The sequence below is a fragment of the Meles meles genome, chromosome 21 (assembly GCF_922984935.1).
Source record: "Meles meles chromosome 21, mMelMel3.1 paternal haplotype, whole genome shotgun sequence".
In the NCBI taxonomy this organism is placed as follows: Eukaryota; Metazoa; Chordata; class Mammalia; order Carnivora; family Mustelidae; genus Meles; species Meles meles.
Window position 1 is genome coordinate 21810474 of NC_060086.1, and position 18758 is coordinate 21829231.

Below are 18758 nucleotides of genomic sequence, written 5' to 3' on the forward strand. Positions count from 1 at the left end.
AATTGACCTTTGAGGCCTGTCACCCGTCCTCTAAGATGAAGGATGAGTAGAGGGGAATCACTTTCCCTTTCTGCCTCTCTGGCTCATACCCATTACCTCCCCTGGATCCAACCTAAAACGTAATGAATCCAAAAAATATGTGAGTGTATACATGGGAAAGAGGACGATTCTGGAAAAGTGGAAAGGGTCTGACCTGAGCTCCGGTGAAACCTGATCTTGCCTCTCCCCCTTTCCACTGATGGCCAGGTTCTTCTAGAAAAAACAAAAACACACTCTTCATTCATTTTCATATGTTCGCTCTTCCTATCAGAAATTGTTTTTAAATACAGAACAGTGAGAGTGAACAAAGTGACAGCCATCCACTGAGTTCCCAGCACTCAGCATTAACCCCTGTTGGCATTTAGGCGTATTTGCCTATACTGGAAAATTAGACAAACACTATGTGAATATATAATTTTGTTATTTTATTTGAAAATTCAGATATTACAGATAAGCCTCAAGACTTCTTTATCCCCATCCCACCCCCCTCTTCCCTTTCCTAGAGGTCTCCTGGTGTCAGTTTTGTGACAGTGTTTCCAATCCTTAATAAGAAGATATTTTTATATGCATAGATTCGGCTCCTGGAAATATATAATATTGCCATTTTGCATTTGGTCAGTTTCACACACAGAGTAACCGGAAGATGAATCATCGTTGCCTCTTGTTTTCCCCCCACTTCACTCTATGCTTTTAAGACTCATCTATATAGATACCTGGGAGTGAATTCATCCCTCTTAATGCTACATGATCATCCATCTCACATGAACATTCTGCTTTTCCATTTCCTTGTTTTTATTTTTATTTTTTTATTTTTAAAGATTTTATTTATTTATTTGGCAGACAGAGATCACAAGTAGGGAGAGAGGCAGGCAGGGAGAGGGGAAGGGAAGCAGGCTCCCTGATGAGCAGAGAGTCTGAAGTGGGGCTCCATCCCAGGACCCCGGGATCATGACCCGAGCCAAAGGCAGAGGCTTTAACCCCCTCCATTTCCTTGTTAATGGATAGTTAGGATGTTCTCATTGTTTTTTCTACTGGCAAACCTCTCAAGAGCGAAGGGAGATGTTCTCCAGTTAAAGCCCTAGAAGTGGAGTTGCGAGATGAGCTTTTTCTGTTCCCATGACACCAAATTGCTCTCCAGAGCAGCTGTAATATTTACAACCTCATCAGATATGTGTGGGGATGCAGTGGCTTTTTTTTATGGGGGACAATTGGTATCTTTTGGTTGTTTGTATTTCTGACTAATAGTAAGGTTGGGGGGCGCCTGGGTGGCTCAGTGGGTTAAAGCCTCTGCCTTCGCCTCAGGTTATGATCCCAGAGTCCTGGGATCGAGCCCCACATCGGGCTCTCTACTCAGCTGGGAGCCTGCTTCCCTTCCTCTCTCTCTGCCTGCCTCTCTGTCTACTTGTGATCTCTGTCAAATAAATAAGTAAAATCTTTAAAAAAAAATAGTAAGGTTGGGCATCCTTCCACACTTTCTTTTAGTCATTTGAATTTCCTCTTCTGGAAGAGACAGTCTATTAACTTTTTCTTTTTAATTGGAGTCTTGTTGACACACAATGTTGCATTAGTTTCAGGTGTGATTTGACATTTCTGTATGTTATGTTGTGCTCACAAATGTGGCTACCATTGGTCACTATGCTGCGTTACTTCTGTTCCCTATGCTGTGCCTTTCATTCCTGTGACTTACTCATTCCATAACTGGAAGCCTGTGTCTCCCACTTCCCTTCACGCATTTTGCCCCTCCCCCTTCCTTCCAGCAACCAGCAGTTTGTTCTCTGTATTTACAGGTCTGATTCTGCTTTTTGTTTGTTCGTTTATTCATTGATTTTGTTTTTTTAGATTCCACATATGAATGAGATCGTATGATATCTGTCTTTCTCGGGCAGACTTATTTCACTTAGCATAATAGCCTCTAGGTCTATCCATGTTGTTGCAAATGGCAAGATTTCATTCTTTTTTATGACTGCATAATATTCATATTCATATATACATACACATCACGGCTTCTTTATCCATTTGTCTATTAATGAATGTTTAGATTGCTTCCGTATCTTGGCTATTGCCAATAATGTTGCAATAAACATAGGGATGCATATATCTTTTTGAATTGGTGCTTGTTTTCTCTGGGTTAATACCCACTAATGGAATGATTGGATCATATGCTATTTCTATTTTTAAATTTTTGAGGAATCCCCACACTGTTTTCCACAGTGGCTGCACCAGCTTACATTCTCACCAACAGTGCACAAGGGTTCCTTTTTCTCCACATCTTCGCCAACACTTGTTATCTCTTTTTTTTTTTTTATTTTAGCCATCCTGGTGGGTATAAGGTGATATCTAGTGATTTTGATTTGCATTTCCCTGATTAGTATCCAAAATATATGACGAACTTCTACAACTCAACACCAAACAAAACAAATAATCCAAAATCCAATTAAAAATGGGCAGAGGACCTGAATAGACATTTTTCTAAAGGAGACATGCAGATGGCCAACAGATGCATGAAAAAATGCTCAACATCACTCATCATAAGAGAATGTCTTTTGAGACACTAAGAGACTCAATTTTTTGCATCCATGCTTATAATGTTCATGGACCTGACGTTTTCTTTAATTCTGCTGTCTTGTTTTGGTATCAAGATTAGATTAGCCTCATAGAATGTTTGGATAGATTTCTCTGTCTTGTTCGTATTCTGGTGCAATTTGCACAATATAGTTTGTTTGTTTGTTTGCATTTGTGTATCACTCCAGTAAAACTCTCTCAGCCTGGGCTTTTAAGGAGTTGGAACAGACCCACTGCCTTTTCAATTTCATTGACGATTCTTGGTCTATCTCTCTTCTAGGACCAACTTTTGTAATTTGTAATTTTGTCAAGGATTGCCCCTTTAATCTAGATTTTCAGATGTATTGGCGTCAAGTTATTCATATTATACTCTTATGCTTTCTCAAATTTTTACACTTTCTTTAGCCATTTATAATTTTGCTTCAGTAAATCTTACAAGAAGTCTGTCTGTTGTATTTAGTCTTCAATAGAACACCAGTTTCTGCTTTCCATAATCAACTCAATTTTCTTTTTTTTTAAACTCATATCTGCCTTTTGCTTTGTTATTTCCTTCTTTCTGTTTTCTCTGGGTTATTTAGTTATTTATCTACCTCTTACATTGAACACTTACACTTTTTTCTTGTTTTGTATTGAGTACACTTAAGGCTATAAATCCCCCCGCTAATTATTGTTTTAGTTGGATCCCACCTGTTTCATTATATTAGAGTTTTGTTTTTTTTTTTTGGTCATTCATTTCTAAATATTTTGTAATTTCCATATTGGTTTTCTTTTTAACATGTATTTTTCAGTTTCCAAATGTATGTTCTTTTTCTCTTAAAAATGTTATAAAATCTTTCAACATACACAGAGGTTTAAAAAGTAATATAATGAACACCCGGCTTATGTTTAGTTTATTTTTTCATAAATACTAGTAGTACATGATAAAAAAATAGATTATCCTGTCTTCAGGACCCTCTCCTCAGAAGCATTTTCAGTTACTAATTTGAGAACTACAAGTGGTTTGGGTTTCCTTCTGGTTGTGTTTGTGTTGATTCTTCATTTTACTTCATTGTGGTTCGTGAATGTGGTCTATAGATTCTTTGGAATTTATTGAGACTTCCTTTGTGGCCAGTACACAGTCAATTTCTGTAAATGTTCCCAGTATGTTTGAAAAGAACAGATGTGCTGATATTCTTTTTCTAAACTACAAACCCGATATCCTCACTTCCTCCCCGATAGCTTCTGTGGTCTTCAGAGTAAAAAGACCAACCCCCTTAGCCTATGATTTGCCCCCAAGCTTCCTCTCCAGCCAGGGTGTCGGCCACCTGCCTTATGTACAGTGAATTTCTGTCCACGGAGCTCCTGTACCTTTCACGGTCAACTTCCAGAAGAATATTTGAACTGGCAGAGTTGTCCTGAAGCAGACAGCCCCATGTCTGGCACATCGAAGGTCCTCGAAGGTCCTAATGCTCACTGAGCCAGCTAGAGAGTGGGCTCTCTTCTGAAGATTGAGACTTGCTGACACAGGACAGTCACCTGGTAAGCTACCTCACTGGGATCTCTGGTTGCTGTCCCCTTCCAGGCTAACTTCTCAGCACACTCCCTTCCATGGGGTGGCGGATGACTTCAAAGACCCTTCCACCAACACCCTCCAGTTGCTTTGGCTTCTAGAGTCAGTTGCATTTGTTAAGCCAAGACCCACCCCAAGATGAGTCCACACAGAGTTTTGCTCTGGGGCCCCTGGTATGGGGATGGGAGGTTCTCCAGGGATCAGGAGGGACTATCCTCTCTACACATTTATGGTTTCAGCCCTAGCTGGAAGCTCACTTTTGCATTCCCTTTATCTGTTCCAAACCCTTGATTCTCCTAAAATCCCTGAGCATCTCCCAGCTCCTTTGCTTAGCAGAATGAGAGTTTGCTACTTTATGGAGAAAACAGAAAACACCTTGGTTTTATTTTTTTTTTTTAAAGGTTTGGTGAACCATTATCCATCCATTGTTTGCTCCTTTCCTCCTGTTTCAGAGATGTCTCTCTTCCTTTCTAGGGTAAGAGTAATCCTGTCTCTGTATGCACTTGACCCCATTCCCTCCTCTCTCCCTTGTTTTTCTTCTATTGGCTATTCCCTCTGCTCCTGTCTTCATGTCTCCTCTTCCCAAACCACCCATCCTAGAAGCAGTCAGCAACCCTCTCCACTCCCTCAGCTTCCAGGCACTCACTTCTCTTGGAGGCCAATCTCGCTTCCTCCTGTCTCTCTGGGTCTCTCAGTGTGTCCTCCTTGACCTCCTCCTCCTGTCTCTCTGCGTCTGTCGGGTGTGTCCTTCTTGACTTCTCCAGAGCGCTGACAATCCAGACCACACCCCACTGTAACTCAATAGTCTCTCCAGCCTGTTCGCTTCTGATACCATTTGGTCTTGAATTCCTTTCTTTCTACCTCTTTTCTTGGCCCTTTGATCCTGAAATGTCAGTGTCCTCAGTCCACTCACGGGCCCCCGTTTTTATTTCTCTACACCCCACAAAAGCACATTTGTCATCACAAAGGGACATAGTCTCTACCAAGCTTTAAACAAGGACAGCCATAGGGGAGATGCTGGCCTATTGTGGCCAGACTGCCCCATTTTTCAAGAGCTGTCAGATACCCTAGGGTTTTATGTGAAATGCCCAGCTCTAAATATTGATAATGAATTCAAAATTGTGCAAAAGTATGCAGGACAAACAAAACTTAGATGGTCTCCTTAGAGCTGTTCTTCTCTGACTGCCCCCAATGCATTTTATAAAGTACTTTATTAGTAAAGATAACTCACACTAACTGAGGCCTTACTATATGCCAGATACTCTAAGAGCTTTGCATGTCTTTTTTTTTTAAGGCATTTTTTTTTTAAGATTTTATTTATTTATTTATTTATTTATTTTTTTTTTTTTTATTTATTTATTTGACAGAGAGAGAGATCACAAGTAGGCAGAGAGGCAGGTAGAGAGACAGGAGGAAGTAGGCTCCCTGCTGAGCGGAGAGCCCCATGCGCAGCTAGATCCCAGGACCCTGAGATCATGACCTGAGCCAAAGGCAGAGGCTTAACCCACTGAGCCACCCAGGCACCCCGAGCTTTGCAGGTCTTAACTCATTTAATCTCAAGGCCATACTGTCAACAATGTGCTATGATTATCCCTCCTTTATGGGTGAGCAAACTGACGGGGAGCGCTTCAGTATTTTGTCCTGGGTGTCAGACATACTGAGTTTAAGAATCAGCATTCAGGTCCAGATGGTCCAGCTCCCAAGCTCAAGCCCTCACCTACCACATGCTATTGCTTTCTTTGCTCAGCAGACGGGGAAACTGAGGTCCAGAGAGGTTGAGAAACTGTCCAAGATCACAGGAGTGTAACCGGACAAGTAGGGATTTGAAGCCATCATCACAGAGGCATAGATATTTGCACTTTCTGCTGTATTAGAATTAGCTACCCCTTCTCTGCTAGACCGCATCCCCAGCTCCCAGATCAGGCACTGAGATGCAAGTGTTTGTCAAATGGGTGCCTTCCAACAGTCCATTCCTTCTATTAATAACTTCATTCGCTTCCCCTAACAATCCCTAAGTAACACAGTAGCCGACTTCCAGCACTTCCAGTGTGCATTCTCTTAAACCTCAGAACACGCTGTTCCTTGGGGACCGCGATCCTCCCCATGTAACAGAAGAAACAGAGGCTCCGCGCAGCTCAGGGACTCGCCCAAGATCTGGCAACTAGTAAGTGGCAGAGCCAGGATTCCAGCTCAAGCTATATGACAGCAAGAGCCCTCACCTCTGACCCTGAGGCCACAGGGTCGGTTGTACAGATGGGTAAACTGAGGCCCGGGACAGGGCACTGGGTTGTGTCCGCGGAGCCGCGGCTATTGGGGGGAGGGTCCCGCAGCATGCCTTCCCTTCCTCCTCTTAGGTCGCGGGGTGCCACTGCGGGGCTGGAGGTAGAGGGCCACAGGCGGCAACCCCGCCGCCAGGTAAGGTGTGGAAAGCGGCGGGAGAAGTGCGTTAATTCCCCACCTACCCAACTGCCTCCTTGGCACCACGGCAACTGCGCGGACAGGACGGCAGGAAGTGCGTCACCCGGTGGGAGGGACAAACAGGCGTCACCCACCAATGGGAGCGCTGAGCCCGCGTTCGCTCCGCCCTGAAGGGGGAGCCGCGCCCGCCTTTTCTGCCTTGGCCGGCTGCACTGGGGGCTGCACCCGGCTACTGCGGTGGATAATCGGGCCGCGGGGCCCCGAGGCTGTCGGGGATGGAAGAGGGCCGTGCGGAGAGGCGACGGAGGACGGAAGGTGGGCGTCAGGCCCCGGGTTCGGCCCGTGTCTGTGCCGGAGTGTGGCGCTGGGGGCCCGGGGGCTTGGGGCTCCTCATTTCCTGATGAGGAAACAGGCCCAGAGAGTGGCAGGAAGGCGAGTAGGCTGGAATCTAGTGCCCCCGACACACAGACGTTGTGAAATCGTGATATCAGGTGCAAATATCGGTGTCATCCTGATATTAGGTGACAAAAGCAAAATACAGAATTCTGCCTGAACCGAGTAGGGAAAATAAGGCCTTCGCGGACCACCTCTCGGTTTCTCGCCGCCCTCTGTGCTTGTGCTCTCGGTCGTGTTCCAGAAACCCTAACTTTGTTCAAGCCCACAACCTCGTATTTTAAAGCCCCGAGGCGAGGCGTGCTCAGACGCCCCAGTTTTGGGTTTTTTTGAGAGGAATATGATGCATAGATTCGATGGTATGTCATACCTTCCTTGGGGTCCGGGGCAGCTTTTTGTAATCAAATTCATGTCATTTTCACCGCTAAACATGTGCGTATTTACACCAAAGGAGCTAAAGAAGGGCCGGAAATAGCCTCACCTCAGGTCGGGTCAGGTTTTCACACTTAAAAGATGGGGTTTTAGGACCTTTTTAGATTTGAGAATTGTAGGTAAGGGATCCCTGCAGCTGAGCGATCATGACTTAATTGTTGCCTCCCGTGTCTCGCTTACCTTGCTGGGGGAGCTAAGTTCCTGAACTTTGCTTTTGTTTGGCGCCCCTCACCCCCACTCCCACCCGTCACTAATTCTGTGCGTCCCCTTGTGCCTTCCCTCTCTGTTTCCTCATCTGTAAAATGGGGTCAGTAATGCTTCCGTCCTCAGGTTCCAGCGAGGATGGAGCGAGACCGCAGGAAAGCACTCACCCTATGCCTCGCTCGCGGCTCAGATGGTGACGGTTGAGATCTACTTATTGCACAGACCTTTCCATTTTTTAATTATTTGGGTAGGCAGTTAGCCACGATTAATCTCTGCTGCCCGGTACCTCTTCAGACAACTGCCTTCTATGTAAAAACACGCCTATCGGTATCTATTTTCCTCTTCTTTCCCCTAAGTTGTAGCCGCCTATGACGTTCAATAGTTGGTCCTTCTCACTAACATTATTTTGGCTGTTACGTAACCCATTTACACCATTTCTTCGTTTTATAATCAAGATAGGTAACATTTCTATAAAAATGTTTGCAATTTAAGTTCAAAGGATAAAAATAAAAGGAACACCCATATACGCATCATCAAGTTAAGAAATAGAACATTATCATATCCTGAAAGCCCCCACTGAATCCTTTCTTCCCCTCACCAAAGATGACTCAGTGCTCTGAGTATTGTGTTACTCATTCCCTTGTTTTTCTTTGTGGTTTTTACTACGTATCTGTAATGACTGCTACATACAGTTTTGCTAGGTTGTGGATTTTATATAGGTTCGTCATATATATATTTGTGTGCCTTTGTTTTTGTGTAACATTACGTATATGACATGCGTCCAAGGTGATGTGAGTAGCTCTACATCACTCTTATTGCTTCCTTGCAATTTCGAATTCCACGGTTTAATTATAAACGCTTTCCGTAGGCATTCCTCAACTGATGGCCAGGGACACTCTTGCCAGATTTTTACTGCCACATGGTGTGTTTATAAACCCATTTCCTGGTTTAGAAAAGTTTCTCTAAATTGTATACGGAATAGTGGATTTCTGGGGATACCCACGTTTGCCAGTAAGACTGAACGGTCTGAGGTGGTTCGTGTGCGTTTACACTCCACCAGCTGTGGGTGAGTTTTAGCCCAGGCCGTTCTTCAGAACTTTTTGCCTATCTGGTGATGAGTAAGACATTGGTCACTGCAGTTTGAATATTCATTTGCCTCATGACATCAAGATGGAGCCCTCAAAATATAATTTATGAACCATTTGTGCATCCTCTTTGAAAATTTCTGTTGCTGACTTTTCTCTTGGCATTTGTCTTCCCTTTACTGATTTGTAGGAACTCATTACCTATTCTGAGTATGAATCTTCCGTGGCTTCAGTTTCAGATGTTCTCCAGTTTGTGGCTTGTCTTCTCTCTCTCCCACTCTGAAGTATTTTGGGTGAACAGAGGTTCTTAATTTTAACGTAGTCACATGTATCGGTATATTCCTTTATGGTTTGTGCTTTTTGTATCATCATCATTATTATTATATCTTTTAAAACTATCCTTCCCTGCCTTTGGCTCATAAAGAATGTCCTGTATTGTTGCCCAACGTTTTATAGTGTTTTCTTTCTTATGACCTTACTGCTCAAAAAGATTTTTGTGCCTAGTGTGAGGTGAAGGTTGAGTTCTCTTTTTTTTTCCCAAAGGGGTGATCCGTTGTTCTGGCATCTTTTATTGAAAAGCTTGCTTTGAGCTGGAGTTCCATTTCTCCAACATGTTGAATATCCATATCTGTGTGCATTTCTGTGTCTGGGTTCTCTCTGTTCTGTCCCCCTGCTCTTATTCGGTCCACAGCTGTAATATTATCATATGTTATTCATTACTCTAGCTTTAAAATAAGTCACTACCTGGTAGGACGAGTCCTCCTGTCTTTATCTTCTCCCCTAATGGCTTTGCTGTTTTGCTTTTATGTGTCCATGTAAATTTTGGAATCATCTTGTCAAATTACACCCAGACGCACCCAGCCTATGGGGATTTTGATCAGAATCTTGTGGGTTCAGTTGCATTGGATCAATTTGGGTTTGAAAGTGATTGCTTTCAATAGGCCATCCTTAAGTATTATGTTTACCATAGGTTTTTATAGATAGCATTTAGTAAATAAAGGAAGTTTCCTTCAATTCAAAGTATTTAGTATGAGTAACTGTTAAATTTAATCATAGTTTCTGAATCGGTTAAGATGATTGTAGGCTTTTATTCTGTATTCTGTTAATGTGGTGATCACACTGATTTATTTTTTCCAGCTTTATTGAGGTATTATTGACATATGACATTCAGTTGATTTTCAGATCTTAAGCCGTTGAGGGGATAACCCCAACTGGTCACCATGAAGTGGTCTTTCTGTGTTGCTAGATCCAATTAATGTTTTGCTTTGGACCGCTAAAGCTGTGTTTCTGAAAGATACTGGCCTTTTAATTTTCCTTTCTTTTGAAGCCTCGGTCAGGTTTTTTTTTTTTTACTTTTTTAAAAGATTTTTTATTTCTTTATTTAACAGAGAGAGAAAGATCACAAGTAGGCAGAGAGGCAGGCAGAGAGAGAGGGGGAAGCAGGCTCCCTACTGTGCAGAGAGCCCGATGTGGGGCTTGATCCCAGGACCCTGAGATCATGACCTGAGCTGAAGGCAGAGGCTTAACCCACTGAGCCATCGAGGCACCCCAGATTTAATGCCCAACTGACGTCAGATGCCTTATCAGATGATTTGCGGAGGGTTTGCTTTTCTGCAGGTCCTGGGATAGTTTTGTGACATTTGAAATCACTTACTTCCAGAACGTTTGGCGGGGCTTCTTGATAAAACCATCTGGATCTGAAGTTTTCTTCGTGGGAAGATGACTTCCCACAGAATGTCTTCAATGGTTATAAAACTTGTTAGTTTTCAGATAATTCTTTAGTTGGCTTTAAATGGATTTCCCATAACTTTGCATATATTTACAACTTCAGATTATTGTTAGGTTGTTTAAGTCTTTTTTAAAAATATGTTTGTATCTTCAACTAGTTCCCCCTTTTCATTCCAAATAGTGTTTATTTTTCAGTCTTCTCTTGGAAAATCTTGTCAGAGGTTGGTTGCTTGTATTGTGTTTTTTTTCCAAAGAAAAATTTTGGTTTTGTTGAATTCAAATGTACATTAATTTCATTGTTTTTGGCTCTTTATTATTGACTTTATTATTGATTTTCTTTAACTTTTTCTGGATTTAATTTGCTGTTGGATTTAATGCTCCTGCTCCTAATGATAGGAAATTAACTTTGGCAGGACATAGTGACTGTCTGGATCCGAGGATGGGGGTTGGGGGGAAGAGGATGAGAGTTGGAAACTTGGGCCTGTGGTGTTTGTGTGACTGCGTGGACTCTTCCTCCCAAACCAGAAGATTCGTGAAAAGGACTCAGGCAAAGAAAGGGATTGAGGATGGGGCAAGGAGAAGATGAGCCCAACTTAGGACCTGTTGAGGTTGAGTCACCGCTGAACTGTTCTTGAAGATAGCTAGCAGGCAGTCGGAGAAGCTGGCCCTGAGCTCAAATGCCTTCCCACCCCTGAGGTTCAGTTAATGTGCTGTTTAAAAAGAACAGTGAGCAGCAGCTAACCTTTTTGTGTGTGTCCTAGGTGCAAGCTCCTTGGCAACCTCCAGTAGTCATATCTCATTAAAATGGCATCTTCTGTCTTAAAGATAGTTTTTTGTTAGCTCCATCTTGTAGCTGAAAAGACTGAGGCCGAGAGAGATGAAGCTTTTTAGCTAGAAGTGTTTTCGTGCTGTATCTGCCAAAGGGAACAGTGATTTTCTTGTCAGATGGCGGCGTCGCCTGAAGTGAATGTCAAACCCTCAGAATTCCAGGCCCCTTGGCGGTCTGAACCTCCAGAAACAGGGCCTTGGGAATCTGTATTTTTCATGCACAGGTTCTCTGATTCTCGAGATTGAGCAGGTCTGGCAAACAGGCGTCTCAACACCACCTGCCAATTGCTCAGCCCACGCTCTTTGCCTCCGCACAGTGCCACCTCTCCGTGGCGAGAGCAGGCTGTTTGATCAGGACTTGTGTAATGCTTTTTATCAGCCCTGATCTTTGTGGTTTGTGGAAAGATAACATGTTAGTAGAGAGCAAGAGATTGAAAAAGCACCCCATGGTGACAGTTGTTTCATTAGTGGTTTGGGAGAGGAGAAGGAAACTAGTACCGGTTCAGCACTTACTAGCAATTCTTTAGGCCGTGAATGCTGTTCTGACTTGAGCGTGAGAAAATGGGGCCCCAGCAGATTTTATCCAAGGCCTTCAATCTCTGCTAAGTGGCTGGACTGAGTTTCAGACCCAGAATGGTCTAGAAGTAAATAGAGCTAACGCTTATGTAGCGTTTAGTGTGTTACCCGGCTGTTACTGTGTAATCAATGGAGTACGTCCGTGGAGGCCGTTGCTGTCGTTAGTCTCATAGATCAGAGACCAAAGCACACGGAGGTCTGGTTGCCCGGTTTCCCCCACTTCACACGGTAACGCAGGCTGGGTGCCGGCGTCCTGGTTGGCTCCAGAAGCCATGCTTCTCCCCACCTGCTGGTACTAGTCGGCTTGCCCCGACCCGTGTCCTTTTCCTTTTGGGCCATTCGGCAGGATGCACTTGAGCTCGAGAACTACAACAAGTATTTAGTCGTGAATGTCAGTTAGTGCACAACGCAGAACTTTCAGAGCACTCCGAGGTGACTGGGTTTCATCTGCTTCTTTTCTTAGCTCCTTCGCACACACAGGGTGGTCCTAGGAGGGCCGGTGTCATGACCGACGTCCACCGGCGATTCCTGCAGCTGCTGATGACTCACGGCGTGCTGGAGGAGTGGGACGTTCGGCGGCTGCAGAAGCACTGCTATCGGGTCCATGACCGTGAGTATCGTCTCCCGGGTCCTGGGATGCCCCAGAGCCGTGCTCTCAGGGACGAGGCGGCCAAGTGGTACGCCCCACTTACGCAGTCTCATGCCAGCCCGGTTGTGTTTCTCATCTCATCTTCAACCCTTTCCTTTTTATTTTTTTTACGTAAATCTAAAAGTTAGCCCAGGGGATGGGAATTTGACTTTGAACCCGAATAGTTGGAGCTCACGCCAAGGCTCCAGCATCTTCTCCAACCTGAATGTCTTCATCTCTCTAGTGAGGACAGTTCATCGTCGTTGACACTGTAGTGGGGGTTCAGGGGATTAAGAGACAAGATGCATACAGAGAGCCAGGGCCCGCGGAAGCTGCTCATTTGGCTGTCGGTGGTAAGAGGGCGGCTCTGCACAGTGGGTCAGAGTGTAGCCTGGGACTCAGCCAGACCCGGAGACCATGCTGCCCTGCCCTGGCTGGCTGTGGGTATTTGGAGCGTCTTCTCAGTGGGCTGCTGAGACAGGAGGTAAGATAAGACATACGAAGCATTCAGAGACCGGGCCTGGCTGAGTTGTCAGTAACAGGAGGTCATAGCAGAAACAACAGGATCAGTGCTGGCAGGTCGGGGAAATCAGTATTGGTAGCTCGGGCTGAGTTGAGTATCTGTATGGGTCGATCCCGTTGAGTGACAAAGTGGGTAAATTCTACTTACTGTATGATGTCTCTGTGTTAAGCTTTTTGTAAAACTTAACGATTTTTTTTTACAGACCTTATTTAAGAGAGAGTGAGCATGGGATGGGCCAGAGGAGGGGCAGAGGGAGAGGGAGAAGCAGGCTTCATGCTGAGCAGGAAGCTCGACGCGGGGCTCGATCCCAGGACCCTGGGATGATGGCCTGAGCCGAAGGCAGACACTTAACTAACTGAGCCACCCAGGTGGCCCAGCTTTAAAGATTTTTATTGTTCTGGAATACATAAACTGCATGTAAAAAACGTAAGAGTGGACCAGAATATGGAACACACTTGTGAAGTGCTTGGCTTTGGGGAGAAATCAGAGCACACTGTGTTCTTTACCGTATGCTGTTCTTTTATTCAAGAAAAGACTTGAAGCAAGCGAGGCATTCGTAGTGTAGTCTGATGATCGCCACTGCAAGTGAGCGGGAATACAGGTGTTCATTTATATGCTCTGCGTTTGTTTTTCTGTGCTTTCAATTTTCAAAAGAAGAGGTGAGCCAGCCAGCAGGGGTGAGGAGAGGTGTGCTTGGGGCGCCAGGTTACAGGTGGAGGCCCTTGAAAAGAGGGGCCCCGTGGGGAGAAGCCCTGTTGGCAGCCCGGTGCTTTCCTACAGTAAGGAGACCTGCTGAACCTTGTTTAATCCCGTGTATCCAAACTCTGGACCTACCCCTGACATACTTCGGGAAACCCCTGACAGAAACATACGATGTGCGGGAACAGATGGCACCAAAAGATGTGTGGGTTTAGAGATCAGAAAGAGCCCACAGTATGTGCAGCAGAGTAATGGGGTTTCTTTCGTACGTAATTCTGGGGACAGCGTGGATGTCTGGAAGGGCTTGAAAGAGGAACGGGACATAATTAGTGCTGTGCCAGAAAACCGTCCTTCTGGTGAACACGTATCTTCTCTACTTGCATGCAGTGGCGTGGATAGAGGTCTTTGGTAAGGGCCTCCTTTATGGGAAAGGAGCCTTACACCTGCCAGGCTAGCTGCCCTTGCTCCTTGAAAAGCACAATAGCGCTTTCAGCCTCCCCCTCAGAATGCTCCAGTGAAGGGCATCAGAATGTTTTCCTTAGTCTTTGATCTACTTGGCCGTTCAGTCCTCCTCCCCTTCAGTTTCTCATGTAAGTCCTAAATGTGGGCTTTCATGCTAATGGGGAAGTTTCGTAGCTCACTGCAAGGAGCCACATGGTGCCTTAGTACTAAGAATGAAAGTGTTTTTGCCTTTGCTTGACCTTTAAAGTTGTTATGACATAATTTAGGAAAGTCCTGTAGAATATATCTAGGAATTAATTTATTCTTCACACTTTATGTGCCGTATCTGTGCATCAAGATATCAAGGTATGGTTATGGCTAGGGTAATCAAGATAGAGCTGGAGTTTGTTTTCCCCTACCCTTCATTTTTTTTAACAAAGGCTTTCTCTCAAGCATTATTGTTATTTTAGAGATTTTAAAATGAGAAGTGATGGAAAGAAATGATCTCAAATTAAGTAAATACTTATAAGACCTAACATCATTAATCTGTCTTTGGAAGAGATGCCCAGGAAAGTCCCCTTTTACCAACTGGAAATGTATTCAGCTTCTAAGAGAATTATGAAACAGAGGAGTAATTGAGTCTGTCGTTATTCTGATTGCAGTTTCCCAGGGCCTTTTGTCCAGCTTCTCGAACATGCTTTCTGTTCTGGGCTCTGGTTCCAGCTCCTCTTACCGTCATGAAGCTGGAAGCAAATTCCCCAGGTCTCTGGGCTAGTGAGAGTTTAGGTTTTGTTGTGACATGCTGGTGTAAAGCCTTTGGCCTGGGCTCTCTGAGTGGCACTGAGGGCCTGTGTGCTCTCGGAGGGCACCCGAGGTTGTGAGCTGGAGCCTGTGAGCGTGCCTGCAGTCCTCCAGCTCGTCTTGCTGTGGCCTCATGGGGGCCAGGCTCCTGGGGGCACTGAGACAAAGCTTTTGCTTTGCCTTCGGTTTCATGATTCCTGCAGACACAGAATCCTATGATTCTCGTCTAAGCCTCTCTTGATGGAAGTAGGTACAGGAAGCCGAGGGAGGGGGTGGTTAAGAAGACTTGCATTTGAGGATTTCCACTTTTGACCAAGGTCGAGTAACAGGGACCAATTGGCCTTCCTGTCGGAAACAACTAAAAATAGATGACATAGTGGGCTTGAGTCAGCCAAGGGCAGTGAATCCTTGAGAGACAGGCAGTGAAGCTTCCCCGCCCCCCCGAGTGTTGTCTTTTCCCGAACGTCCTCTCCGGGTCTCTGGACGCTCACTGGATGACCAGTAACTCAGCTCAGTTCTGACTGTTTACCTGGAGTTGGCGTCAGATCCCACAGTTAAAGACATTCAGCCCCACCAGGCTGCCCCCACTTTGGAGGCCAGTCTCAGGTCCGGGCCTCCAGTACTTCCGACCCGACTGGCTATAAATTAAGTCTTCTGGCCTGCCCCTGAGGTTCAGTAATTTGCTAGAATGGTTCACAGAACTCAGGAAAACCCTTGACTCACGTTGCTGGCCTATATAAAGGATACAGCTCAGGAATAGCCCAAGGGGAGAGGTGCATAGGGCAGGGGATAGGGGGTTAGGGGGGCACCTTTCTGGGTGCTGCTTCCTCCCAGTACCTTGATGTGTTCACCATCCCAGTGGATCTCTGAATGCCATCATTTGGGGGTTTTGGGGGGATTTCATTACACATGTGTGATTGACTAAATCATTGGCCATTGGTGATTAACTCCGTATGTAGACCCTCTGCCCTTCCCAGAGTTGGGGATGGGGCTGAAAGTTCTAAGCTTCTAGTCAAGGCTTGGTCTTTCTGGAAACCACCCCCCCCATCCTGAAGTTCTTTAGGGACCTGTCAAGAGTTGCCTTATTAGAACAAAACACTTCTGTCACCCTTGTCACTCAGGAAATTCCAAGGTTTTAGGAGCTCTGTGCCAGGAACCAGGGATGACAACCAAGTATCTTTTTTATTTTCTTTCTCCAAATATGTTTTTTATACCACAGGCAAAAACAGAATGAGCACTACAGATGCCTCAGCGCATGGCCCTAAGTGTTTTCAGGCCATGGCACAGGGGAAACCCAGGCAGAGCTAAATAGGCTGTCTGAGCTGAGGGGATGGGGGATGAGAGCTCAAAGAGACAAAGGCGTTTGCAGGTCAGAGCAGGAGAAGAGGTGCACAGAGAGCTGGAGTCGGCCACCTCCCCCTGGCTCCCTGGCACAGATCCAGCTAAGAGCCAATAGGCAGGGAGCACTCCAAGTCCAGGCAAACATGAAGTTCAAAGGATTAAGAGAGAATCGGTGCCTGGTGTTCACAGGGCAGAGGATAGTACCCACTGCAGGTACAGTGGCTTTGCTGGGCAGTTCTACCAAGCGTCGAAGGAAGAAGGACTGCCGGTTCCACCCACACTCTTCTAGAAAATTGAAAAGAGGGAACACTTCCCAACTCATTCTTTGAGGCCTGCATCGTCCTAATACCAAAACAAGACAAAGACATCGCAAGGAGAGACATCTAAAGACTAAGATCCTTCGTGAATACAGAAGGATCTCTGTACACAATTTTAGCAAATCTAATCCAGCAGTATATGGAAAGGATAATGTGATATGACCAAAGTAGGGTTTAGCCCAGGAATGCAGGGTTGGTTTAATAGTTGAAAATCAGTCTGTGTAGTTTACCATATTAGCAAACTAAGAAAGAAAAATCATATGATCATCTCAGTAGTGCAGGAAAAGCATTTGACGAAATCTGGTATCTACTCTGGCATGATGTACCACAAGTTTCGTACAGGAAACTAGAGATCCGAAGGGTCAAGGGAAGAAATAGATTTACAGGACTTTGTGCCTTAGAGCAGGAGAGAGGACTCAACAAATATCTGCCCAGAGTTAGAAAAATTTAATATCCTCAATAAAATCCCTCAGCAAGGTGATGAAGGAAGGGAGATTTTTTTTTTTAACCCAATAGAGAGGGTCTGTGTGAAACCTACAGCTAACCAGCTTCACTGTGAAGACTGAATACTTTACCCTAACATCAGGAGCAAGACAAGAATGTCCATTCTAATCATTTGTTCTTGCCAGTGCACTTGGGCAAGAAAAAAAATCAAAGGCATTCAGTTTGGAAAGGAAAAATTAGAACTATTGAAAGACATGATCATCCATGTAGAAAGTCTGATGGATCTTCGAAAAAGCTACTAGAACTAATATGTGGGTTTAGAGATGTGGTAGGATACAGGATCAATCTCCAGAAATCCACTGTATTTCTGTATGCTCACAGGGAATCATCAAAGTTGATTTTTAAAAGCACCGTTCATAATAGCATCAAAAATATAAAATACTTAGAAATAAATGTGATGAAACTTTGTAAGCCCTGTACACTGAAATGTACAAAATATTGCTGAGAGAGGTGAAAGAAGATCTACATCCATGGAGAGATGTACCATGTTCTTGGGCTGGAAAACTCAATATAGTTAAGATATCTGTTCTCAAATTGATCCAAAGATTCAACTGAATCCCCATCAAATCCCAGCAGGGCTTTTTGTCGAAATTGACAAACGGATTCTGAAATTCACGTGGAAGGGTAAAGGACCTAGAAAAACCAAAACTATTTTGAAAATGACAATCAAACTTGGAGGATTAACACTGAGTAATTAAAGTTAATTAAGAGCAACCTGATCTTAAGACATATGATGTAGCTACCCTATCAAGACAGTGTGGTATTGGCATAAAGATAAACTTCTAGATGAATGGAATAGAACAGAGTCTAGAAATAAACCCATATATAGATGGACAGCTAAGTTTTGACAGAAATGTAAAGGCAATTCAATAGAGATCATTTTTTCAAAAAATGATGCTGGAATAATTGGATACACTTTATTTTATTTATTTTTTATTTTTTATTTGGCATTTTATTTATTTGTCAGAGAGAGAGCATGAGTGAGTACAAGCAGGGAGAGTGGCAAGCAGAAGGAGAAGCAGGCTCCTTGCTGAACAAGGAGCCCCTGCAGGACTGGATCCCAGGACCCTGAGATTATGCCCTGAGCTGAAGGCAGACACTTTACCAACTGAGCCACCCAGGCATCCCCCCACCTTTTTTTTTTAAGATTTTATTTTTAAGTAATCCCTATACCCAACTAGGGGCTTCAGCTCACAACCCTGAGATCAAGAGTTGTGTGCTCTACCAACCAGAAGTGCCCCGGACACCTCATATTTTAAAAAATGAACCTCAAACCATGCTTTGCACCATATACAAAAATTAACTCGAAATGAATCATAGAGGGGCACCTGGGTGGCTCAGTGGGTTAAGCCTCTGCCTTCAGCTCAGGTCATGTTCTCAGTGTCCTGGGATTGAGTCCCACATGGGGCTCTCTGCTCAGCAGGGAGCCTTGCTTCCTCCTCTCTCTCTGCCTGCCTCTCTGCCTACTTCTGACCTCTCTCTGTCAAATAAATTAAAAATTAGAAAAAAAAAAAATGAATCATAGACCTCAAGGTAAAACCCAAAGCTATAACACTTCTAAAAGAAAATGTAGGAGAAGACCTTTGTGACCCTAGGTTAGGCAAAGATTTCTTTGATACAGCACAAAGATGTGATCCGTAAAAGTTGATAAATTGGATGTCAGAATGAAAAACGTTCCTCCCTCCCTCCT

General features: G+C 44.4%; 1 protein-coding gene across 3 annotated transcripts in view; it reads left to right on the forward strand.

Annotated features, from left to right (window-relative positions):
- The first annotated feature begins 6739 nt into the window (after nucleotides 1-6739).
- Nucleotides 6740-18758, forward strand: part of NSMCE1 (NSE1 homolog, SMC5-SMC6 complex component) — a 38306-nt gene continuing 26287 nt past the window's right edge. For all 3 annotated transcript variants that reach the window (XR_006816636.1, XM_045992801.1, XM_045992802.1), the window contains exons 1-2: nucleotides 6740-6883; nucleotides 12278-12424. Coding sequence is in view for 2 of the 3 variants with exons in the window: in XM_045992801.1 (XP_045848757.1) it covers nucleotides 6844-6883; nucleotides 12278-12424 (187 nt within the window). In the remaining variant the exon portion in view is untranslated. The remainder of the gene's footprint in view (nucleotides 6884-12277; nucleotides 12425-18758) is intronic.